Below are 11,524 nucleotides of genomic sequence, written 5' to 3' on the forward strand. Positions count from 1 at the left end.
ATCTAGTGAAACTATAAATTGGTTTAATTCAAGTAACCTATGCACTTACCTTATGTAAACTAGCTCAATTCTGCACTTATATATTTGCTTTGGTTTGTGTTGGCATCAATCACCAAAAAGGGGGAGATTGAAAGGGAAATAGGGTTTAACCTTTTCCCATAAATAATTTTGGTGGTTGAATGCCCAACACAAATAATTGGACTAACTATTTTGCTCTAGATTATATATTCCACATGTGAATAAAGGTTCAACACAAACCAATAAAAGATCAAAGTTAGGGTTCAAAAGAATGGAGCAAAAGAAACCAAAGAGTACCCTGGTCTGGCGCACCGGACTGTCCGGTGTGCCACCGGACAGTGTCCGGTGCACCAGGACCGTACAAGTCCAAACTCTTCACCTTCGGGTTTCTCCAGCGCCACTCCGCTATAATTCACCGGACTATCCGGTGTGCCACCGGACTGTCAGGTGCACCAAGCGGAGCAACGGCTCTCCAGCGCAACGGTCGACTGCACAGTGCCCTGACAGCGCTACAGTACGCGATAGAAGTCAGAACACAAGTCAGAGGCACACCGAACAGTGAACAGTGCCTGTCCGGTGCCACTAGAAGACAAAGCTCCAACAGTCGTCTACGTCCGAACCCTAACGGTTGGGTGACGTGGCTGGCGCACCGGATAGTGTCCGGTGGCGCACCGGACTGTCCGGTGCGCCCATCGACAACAGCCACCCCCAACGGTTGTTTTGGTGGTTGAGGGCTATAAATACCCCCAACCACCTCCACTTCATCCAATCCAAGCATTCATCACTCTCCATTCAATACAAGAGCAAAGTGCAATACTCCAAGTCACAAATCAAAGCCATCGATTCGATCAAAGTCCACAATTCAATTCTAGTGCATTAGGACTTATGAGAGGATCACTTGTGTTTCTTGTTGCTCTTGTTTGCTTGGCTTGGCTTTCTTTTCTTTCTCACTTCTTACTCTCAAGTGCTTTGTAAGGGAGGCAAGAGACACCAATTGTGTGGTGATCCTTGCGGGGTCTAAGTGACCTGTGAGATTAAGGAAGAAGCCTCACTCGGTTTAAGTGATCGTTTGAGAGAGGGAAAGGGTTGAAAGAGACCCGATCTTTGTGACCACCTCAACGGAGACTAGGTTCTTTAGAACCGAATCTCGGTAAAACAAATCACCGTGTCATCCGCTTTATTTTCTTGGTTGATTTGTTTTCTTCTCTCTCCCGGACTCGAATTTTATTCTAACGCTAACTCCGGCTTGTAGTGTGTTTAAAGTTGTAAATTTCAGTTTCCGCCTATCCACCCTCCTCTAGGCGACTTTCAACCACAAATACCCCCACAATTATCTATAAATATAATTCGAGATGTGTTGCACAAATGAAATATATGTATATTAAGAGTCATACGACTAAGCGTATTTCTTCTAAATATTTTCTATCCTCACGTACTCTAGAATAAGGGTGAGGTGAAATTCCTACAAGTTAAATCTTGTGATATTATAGAATCCTTGTCTGTAGTCACATTCAGAAGATATGTTCGAGATATAGGAATAAGACATTTAAGAGACATGTAGGGCTAGGGGAGGACATTCATGAATGTTAGCCCTTCATATTTGATCCTTAAGGTCGTAAGCTATACAACTATGAAGGTTATAATTGTTAAAAGATTGTGCACTTTTAAGATTAAATTAATTCATAAAACAATCACAACATGAGCAATGGATAAATCATACAAAGAAAATAAAAAGCATGTTTATGTAGCAAATCAAATCTATCTTTAATGGATTAAACAGAAACATGAGCAAGAAACTCTTCATTACTTATAATGAGGATCGCTCCAGCCTAGTTAAAGATAAGTTTATGGTGTCGTTGAAGTTCATAAATGTTGCCGTGCAGATTAACTCAGTGAGCAGTCACATGATCACTATCTAAAAACATGATTTGCCTAAACGTGTGTAGGTTCCTCAATAGAGCGAAGTTTCAAACACAATGCTATTCTTCTCGTCAACGCCATGCCTATGTCAAGGATAGAGGAGCCTAAGGTCGCGCAACACTAAGGACTCCCTCATATAAAATTCTAACCCACATTAGATTAGTTGTTTCCTGCGCCTTTGAGGGAGAACACCCTCTCTACTCTATTGGGATATTATGCTATGGATAGCCACACACAAAAGGTACAAATCGAACTCAATTTTGATCTTCATGATATGATGGATTTAGTTCCAAACTTGTCATGCAAGACAAAGTTAGATTATGGTAGAAAGTTGCAAAAGGTAGAAATAAAATTAGCACCAGGGGCCATGCCGCAAGTCACGTCACATGAAAAATGTGAAACAAATGCACGTACACTTGTGCGTGTGGATTTAACTTTTCCTCTTATTGACAAAACACAAGCTATTTAAATTGGCTTTTATCCTTCTTTCATTTTCCATGTGGAACTGAAATTTACCACTTCCACTTGGACCATTCATGAGTGAGCCTTTGAGATTTGTTTGGATTTTATTGTTAAGTAAATGGACCAACTCCCATAAATCCAACATTACTTGTCTTGAAGATAATCATTGTACTTTTTTCTTATTGTGAGTTTCTTGAAGTTTCTCATATATAAGTTTTAACGAGGCAATAAGTGCAATATATGAAGCAGAGCTATGTAGTCTTTATTTATTTTTTCTTACTAGATATTTTTAGACTTAACGAGACATGAGTTAGTCGTGTATTCATTCAAAAGAGGATTGTAAAATTTTTATGAAAGATTACGTAGGATACCAGATATATGCATGTGGAACTATGCCTTTTTATATAACAAACATGTAACCCTCATATTGATAAGGAAAATAAGAGAAGAATTTTTTGGATATAATCTCTTTGAATTTGTGTTGTTGTGGAAAAGAAGCTACCCATCCCACCCCATATGGGTATGGATAAACTGTTGGAGAAGGCCTTAGGTGTATGGAAGGATTGGGAGCCTACGACTGACACCTTGCTTATGGTATGGTGGGGTGCTCTAATCTCCCCTTTCAATTAATCAATATTAAAAAATTTCAGTTTAATTAACTGATAACAATGTGTGTTACAATGATATAAGTAGTATAATAGATTTTAAAACTCTAAAAACTGATGTAGAAAAGTTAAATAACTCAGTTAATATGTATGAGATAAATACTCTCTTTGTCTACATGAGTTTGCCGTTTTAGGTTTGTCTTAAGTCAATCACTATAAACTTTAATCGATTATGGCAGATGTTTCATAATATTTTACAACATAAAAGTAAAACTATTAATTCATCATGACTTGAACTATCATAATTTATAATTCATTTAGTTTAAAATAATTTAATATTATATATATTGTTGGTCAAAGTTTGAATAGTCTGATTTAAGACAAACCTAGAAAGACGAACTCATATAGACGCAAGAACATGAGTAATGGGAATGGTTAGAAATGAGATATAATAAGGGAAGCAGGAGATATTTAAATATAAGAAGAAAATATAAATAAGGCGATGGGAGGGGAAATGATTGAACTCAGCCTTAGCCTCGATATCCTTCTAATTCCTATATGGGCTGGATTCTCTACAACAACAGAAACTAAGCAATGGCCCAATCGTATTGGAAGGTTCTCCAAAGCGGGCCATTTTGTAAGAGTCCTCCTCATTGGGTCGGGCCGAGAACAGGCATACCTCAGAATTCGGCAGGCGCAGCTGTCAGCCGTCACCGCTTCGAAGTTCGAACGTTGCCCACTGGCGGGGCTCGTTCATAACCTTCCGATCCAACAGCCATTGTTCGCATCCGACAGTCCTTTCGAATCCCTGCCTCCCCGCGAGAAGAAACTGGGCAGTCAAAACCGTCCCCAAAATCCGACCACCCGCCCGCCCAACCCCTCCGCCGGCTCGCCCTCACGCACCCGATCGAGAAACCCTAGCTCTGCTGCTCGCCGGCGATGGAGGCGCCGGACGAGGAGGCTGGGCTGGGGCTCCTCCATGAGGGCGAGCAGATTCTGGAAGTAGCCCTTATCTCGGCGCAGGGGCTCAAGCCCCCCTCCAGCCAGCGGCGACGGCTGCAGGCGTACGCGGTGGCCTGGGTCGACGCGGGGCACAAGATCCAGACCCAACCCGACGACACGGGCGGTCTCGACCCGGTGTGGCACGCGCGCCTTCTCTTCCGCGTGCGCGAGGCCTCGCTCGCCGACGACTCCCGCGCCGCTGTCTCCGTCGAGATCTACGCGGCCGCCGCGGGCTCTTGGCACCTCGGCGGGGACTCCCTCGTGGGCTTAGTGCGCTTCCTGCTTGGCGACCATCGTGTTGTGCCCCGTGGCCACCGAGGATCTCCGATGGCGTGAGGTACGTACTCAAACGAACGAGAGAGAGAGGTGGGCGCTCGCCAGGAAAGGTTCCGGCGGCAGGTTTTTGATTTCTTTTCTTTCTTGTCTCTCAAGTTCTCCAGTCTCGCTTATTACATACTCTGCACTTAGTCACTGACGACTGGGCCCACAGGCGGTGCCTTGATTACAGACTCCATGACATCTGACATACTTAGGCCACTAACCAGGCTTAGACACGTCGGGTTCAGTCATTGAGGCGCGTCCGGCACACCGGTCGCGACAGCTTCCCCCCTGCAGCGGTTGCTTGTCCACAAGCAACGAACGAAGGAAACCTGGCCTATAGAACATACCAGTCTTCCCAGGTCGCCGAGTCCACTGGAAGGTGAGTCCATTTCACCAGCACCTGTGGGACAGCCTTGGAGCCTTTCTTCACTAGACGACGCTCCAAAACCCGCTTAGGTTGAAGATCAGTGGTACTGAAATCCAGCAGCATTTTGGGATCTGCAAAAACTGGCGTGTAATTTGGTGTGAAAGGTTTCAGTTGACTGACATGGAAGACTGGATGGATGAGGCAGCCATCAGGTAATTTAATGCGATAAGCTGCAGAACCAACTCGCTGGAGCACTTCAAATGGACCAAAAAATTTGAATGCTAGTTTGGGGTATGGTCGATTCACCACTGAACTCTGGGCATATGGTTGTAACTTTAGGAGTACTTGTTCTCCAACTTGGAATTGGCGATCGACACGATGGCGATCGGCGAGCTGCTTCATTTTGTTTTGAGCTCTAGCAAGATTTTCCTTCAGCTGTTGCATATGAGCATCCCTTTCAGTGACCCAAGTGAGAGCTTCGGTTGGAGTGTCTTGTGTAGGAGCAAATGAAAAACCGATGTCAGGCTCATAGCCATACAATGCCTTGAAGGGAGAACAACCCAGGGAAGAATGAAGACAGGTATTGTACCATATTTCAGCCAAGGAAATGCAGTGCTTCCAACGCTTGGGATTGTCATGAACTGCACATCGCAAGTACATTTCAAGACAATGGTTGACGCGCTCCGATTGGCCGTCGGTTTGAGGGTGATAGGCTGTGCTCCGCAGTAAACCAGTGCCAAATAAAGCAAACAGTTCTTTCCAGAATGCGCTGAGAAAAATGCGGTCGCGATCTGAAACAATGGTCTTGGGAAAACCAGGGAGCCTCACCACATTGTCTAGAACAGCCCGCGCCACTAGCTGTGCTGTGAATGGATGTTTCAATGGAATGAAATGTGCGTACTTAGTGTACCTGTCCACGACCACGAGGATGCAATTATAACCCTCAGATGATGGCAGCCCTTCGACGAAGTCCATAGTGATGTCTTGCCATGCGCCAGCAGGAATGGGCAATGGCTGTAAAAGACCAGCTGGATGAGTGTTACTGTGTTTGGCGTGTTGGCATACCGAGCACTGACGCACAAAATCCTCCACAACACTTTTGAGACCTTTCCAGTAAAACAACTGGCTGATGCGATGATAAGTCCCTTTAGAACCTGAATGACCCCCAACCGCCGTTGAGTGAAAACTGTTGATCAATTTGGTTTGCAACGCTGAATTATTGGCCACCCAAATCTTGTTGTTGTAGCGAATGATACCCTGGGATAAAGAAAATCCTTCCTTATCCGGAGAATGGAGGGCCAGTTTAGCAAGTAAGTCCTGTGCTGCTAGGTCCGTATTGTAGCTGTTCAACAGCTCTTGCAGCCAAACTGGTTGGACATGAGACACTGTTGTAGTGCTGCAAAGGTGCCCCACCCGGGACAGGGAATCAGCCACAATGTTCTCTTTGCCCTTGCGATAGACTACTTTGAATTGCAGACCCATCAGACGAGTCATGGCCTTTCTCTGCATGTCTGAATGAAGATGTTGCTCAGTGAGGTATGAGAGGCTTTGATGGTCAGTCCGGATGATAAACTCCTGTCGTTGGAGATATGTGCGCCATCTTTCCACCGCCATGATAAGCGCTAGGAATTCCTTCTCATAAATTGAAAGTTTCTGATGTTGGGGCCCAAGTGCTTTACTGAGAAAAGCCACTGGTTGGTCTCACTGAATTAGTACAGCGCCAATGCCGATATCACTTGCATCAGTTTCTACAATAAAGGGTTGTGAAAAATCTGGAATAGCCAACACTAGGGCAGTGACCATGGCCTGTTTCAATTGATTAAAGGCTTGTTGAGCTGTTGGGGTCCATACAAATTGTTTAGTACGAAGCAAACCAGTCAGGGGTCGAGCTATAAGACCATAATGTTTGATGAATTTGCGATAGTAACCGGTGAGTCCCAAAAAACCCCGAAGTTCAGTAACTGTGGTGGGAAAGGGCCACTATAACATCGCATCTGTTTTTGCTGGGTCAGTAGCAACGCCCTCCTGAGAGATAATGTGGCCCAAATAATGCAAAGAAGTTTGGCCAAAGGAGCATTTACTCACTTTCATATAGAGCTGATGCAGTCTGAGTTGAGCCAACACTTGCTGCAAATGAGAAATATGTTGCTGCATAGAGCAAATGTAAATGAGGATGTCATCCAAGAAAACCAGCACGAACTTCCGAAGGAATGGCTTGAGTATGGTATTCATAAGACATTGGAACGTAGCCGGGGCGTTGGTGAGTCCAAATGGCATGACGCGGAATTGAAAATGACCATGGTGCGTCTTAAAAGCTGTTTTGGGTTCATCCTCAGGCCACATGCGGACTTGATGGTACCCAGATCTCATGTCCAACTTAGTAAAGAATTTGGTGCCCGCCAGTTCATCAAGAATTTCATCAATCACTGGAATAGGAAACCTGTTTTTCACTGTTATGGCATTCAACTTCCGGTAATCAACACAGAATCGCCAGGTACCATCTTTCTTTTGAACGAGAAGCACTGGAGAAGCAAAGGGACTAGTACTGTGCACAATCAGACCAGTCTGCAGAAGTTCCTTAACTTGTTTTTCGATTTCGTCCTTATGTAAAGGAGAATACCGATATGGTCTGGAGTTTACTGGAGGTTGGTTGGGCAGCAAATGAATGCGATGGTCGTGGAGCCTAGGGGTTGGTAGTTTCTTCAGATTCTCAAAGACATCTGCATATTCCTGTAGGACAGGCCGAAGTTCCAGTGGAACTTGGGCATCTGGCAACTGTGAAAGAATTTCGATGACAGCTAAAGCTGCAATATCATTGCCTGCTGCCCACTTGGCCAACTCATGTGGAGAAACCTCTGGAAGAATGGACTGATTTTGGATAATTCCTTGTAGATGCACTGACTGGTGACGATACTGAAAATCCAAAGTTCTATCTTCCCAATGGCAGATCATGGGACTAAGCGGAGCTAACCAATCATAGCCTAGAATGGCATCAAAAGCCCCAAAGTCCAGTACCAACATATCTGAATAGAAGGTGTACCCCTGAATCCACCACTCTAGTTGATGAACTTGCTGGTCAACCACCAGTAGCTCTCCATTGGCTACTTTCATTGTTAAAGGCGACCGAGGTGTAGATGGAATACCACAAGTCTTAAGGAAAGCGGCACTGACGAAGCTGTGCGAGCTCCCACTGTCGACAAGGGTCAGCATGACCTTGTTTTTGACCATAGCTCGTAGTTTCAATGTATGGCCCGTATCAGTTCCTGCAAGTGCATTTAGGGACAACTGACCAAACTCAGAGGAAAGAGCATCTTCCATGTCCAACTGATGAAGAATATCTTCTGTGAGAGGAATATCCAAATCATTCACCACGACAGCATTCAACTGTGTTTTGGGACGCTTGGGACAGTTGGCTAAATGAGCAGGGTCAAAAGGAGCTAGACAATAGAAACATAGATTATTGGCCCGACAATAGTCCCTCTTCTGGCGTTCTTTAGTCAATGGGGAATTGAAAGTAGAACTCATCTTTACCTCAGGGCGACCAGAAATTCCAAACTGAGCCTTGTGTGGAAATGCAGGTTTACTGTACTTGAATTGTGGACAATCGAATAAGGCTTCTTGGATCTTGGCAATATGCACTGCCTGTTCCATTGTACGAGGTATGTGAGATTGGACCATCGCAGCCAATTCGGGTTTTAGATTGCGAGTGAATTGATTGATGAAGAACATTCTGTCAAAACCACTGTTATGCATCTCTAGCCGAAATTGCAGAGACTGAAACTGGAAATAAAATTCCTCAACTGAACCAGTTTGCTTTAGAGTGAACAAATCCTGCATAGCATGATCATAATCATAAGCACCAAATTTATCCTCCACATCGGTCATGAATTGGGCCCAGGAAGGAAAACCCCCTTTGAGGCGCTGCACCTCCATCCACCTCCCAGCATTATCCCTCATATGCATTGTTGTAGAAGTAACCCAAAGGTGCTCAGGAACATTGTAGAACAGAAAGTAATCCTCACAGTGCCGGCGCCAGATACGTGGATCGCGCCCAGTAAACTCTGGAAAGTTCAACTTGGGTGTGGTATGACGATACCCTTGCATGCCTTCATTCCAATCACGAGGAATAACCGGTGGGGGTGATGATGATGATGCTCACCAGGGTGGTAACCAGAGGGACGTGGTGGACGCTGATGCAGAGAGGGTTGCGCCTCCCTAGAGAACTGTGAGGAAGTGTCCCACTCCGCCGAAGGTCGGCGCTCGCGTGTGAGAAGATCCACCGCCTTGCTTGTGGCTTCGAGTTGTTGCGCGAAGGTGGCTTGATCTTTGAGAACCTGCTCCATAGCCTTCACCCCCAAGTCCTGGTGGATCTGCATCTGCTCTTGCGCGCGCGTGACGTCGCCCAGCCTTGTAAACAACAGATCAATGCTCTGATTGAGGTGATTCCAGCGTTCCTCTTCACGTTCCCCCGCGGCGGCCATCTCGTCTAGGACGAAACGAGTCTGGACAGAAGGTTTCGGCGGCGCCGTGGTGACTACCCGCAAATCGGACCGTGGTGGCGTGGGAATTACGGGGATTCAATCGACGCCGCCGGTGCTGCACGGCAAACGTCGAGAACTCACCAAACCCGTGCCTATTACGGTGGCGATCGACGGAATATGCAGACACCCGCGGTAGCGTGCCGAAGATCAACTGGTCTTTGATACCAACTGTTGTGCCCCGTGGCCACCGAGGATCTCCGATGGCATGAGGTACGTACTCAAACGAACGAGAGAGAGGTGGGCGCTCGCCAGGAAAGGTTCCGGCGGCAGGTTTCTGATTTCTTTTCTTTCTTGTCTCTCAAGTTCTCCAGTCTCGCTTATTACATACTCTGCACTTAGTCACTGACGACTGGGCCCACAGGCGGTGCCCTGATTACAGACTCCATGACATCTGACATACTTAGGCCACTAACCAGGCTTAGACACGTCGGGTCGCGACACATCGCCTCCTGTCCCGCCCCGTCGGCTCCCCCTCTATGTTCGCTGTCGGCGTGCGCCGCACCTCCGGCAGGGTCCACGGTCTCCTCAACGTGGCCACGAGCCTCGTCGCGGTGCCGCCGTCTCCGGCCGCCTGCCATGCCCTCCGCCTCTCGCAGGCCGTCTCCCTCAGAGGTCTCTCCGTGGTGCCCACCCCAAGTCGCGCGCTCCGCGTCCTCAACCGCGCGCACTCGACGCCTCCACCCTCCCCGAGGCTTCTTACGCCCAAGAAGCAGCAGATGGTGGTCAACGCCAATAATAAGGTCGCGGACGACGCCAGCGATGAGGAAGGCGCCGAGGAAGACGCGAGGGGGATGGGTGGGGTCGTGTTCTGCGGGCCCTGCGTCTTACCGTTATATCCCAGAAAGATACGCACGAGCCCCTCAGACGAGAACCTGCAGGCCTACGCAAATGTCTTCTCCGGCGGGCTCAAGCATTGCCGGACGGAGCCCTCATTTTTAAGGAGTCCGGGCAAGTAGGCTCCATGCTTTCAATTGATTTCCTGTGGAGTGAGCCCGTTTCCTGTTTTGGGCAATTAACTTCTTGAGTTCATGGTATAGCTGACTTGTATCACATTCACAGTATCTCTTGTTATCATCAGAAATATGTTACATCAGTTTTTGTGTATATTCAATGGAATTGTAGAGTATTAGTGCCGCATATATCAGTCTTGAAATTCTTTGCTGGTCTCTAGTCTATCATGTATTCATGTTGGAAGAAAGCAGCTTCTTGCTCGATATTTAGATTAGATTGGTAATTTTAGTGGGGACAATACCTGCATCATTGACGAAGTCTTGTTATTTACTCTATCTGTCCACATATTTTTGGCATGCAAAAATTATACATAAATGTAAGCATTTTTTGTCATAATCCATCATCCCCCCTCCCTAATCATAAACTTATACGCATAGACCATCTTCAAACTTATTCTTTATATATTCATTCTTTATAGACTCTAAAAGATTATATGCTCTATATCTAATTCTTCTTTAAAAAACGTTATCTATATCTTGTCTTCTATATGTTAAATACTCATATTAAAGACACTTTGCTCTATACTTTTATACATACTTATTTGTCATACCTTTAAATATCTCATATCATATTTTAGTTTTCCTTAATCTATTGTCTAAAGTATAAAAATAGATACAGGAGAAGGAGACTATATAGAGGATTGAGGAGTGTTTTCTATATTTAGGTAACACTTTAGAGGACACTGTTATAGTGTATAGAGAATAGAATCTTGTCTAAATATATGGTATATTGCCCTTTAGGGTTCCTCGTTGGAGACAATCTTGTCTGCTCTGCAAGCAACTGCGAGGCACTTCCACCCTCCCTCGTGACCTTCTGCACACATGCGACAACGGGTTGTTATGGTATGCCAACCATGTTACACCGGACTGGTCTGGTGCCCTGCCACATCAGCTAGTCATTGCTACTCTGACAGTTCGGTGTGCCATGCCAGAGGTCCCGGTGCATCTTCAGACTCGTCTAGCGCCCGTCATGTCAGATAGTTGTTAGAGCTACCGTTGGCCAATCATTGAGACTGGTCCGGTGCGCCAGGCTCAAGATACGGAAGAATACGCTATCTACGTATTCGGTCCAACATTCTGCCAATGCGCCACCAGGCTGGTCTGATGCGCTAGTAGGCATAGGGTGTCAGAGTTACACTCAATGGTAACATAAACGGTAAATGGTAGACAAATAGTGAGGCTCTGTTTATTGTTTAGACATGTTTAACTGTGTTTAAACAGAATTAAATGGTCCAAACAGTCACTATAGCAACATTTCAGCAAGATCAAATAACTTTT

General features: G+C 45.8%; 1 protein-coding gene across 1 annotated transcript; it reads left to right on the forward strand.

Moving 5' to 3' along the window:
* The first annotated feature begins 3,791 nt into the window (after positions 1-3,791).
* Positions 3,792-10,340, forward strand: LOC100286289 (uncharacterized). Its single transcript, NM_001397514.1, has 2 exons — positions 3,792-4,299; positions 9,678-10,340. The coding sequence occupies exons 1-2, from the start codon at positions 3,945-3,947 to the stop codon at positions 10,190-10,192; spliced, it is 870 nt and encodes a 289-aa protein (NP_001384443.1). The 5' UTR covers positions 3,792-3,944; the 3' UTR covers positions 10,193-10,340.
* Positions 10,341-11,524: the final 1,184 nt, after the last annotated feature.

Source organism: Zea mays, chromosome 8 (assembly GCF_902167145.1).
Source record: "Zea mays cultivar B73 chromosome 8, Zm-B73-REFERENCE-NAM-5.0, whole genome shotgun sequence".
Lineage (NCBI taxonomy): Eukaryota > Viridiplantae > Streptophyta > Magnoliopsida > Poales > Poaceae > Zea > Zea mays.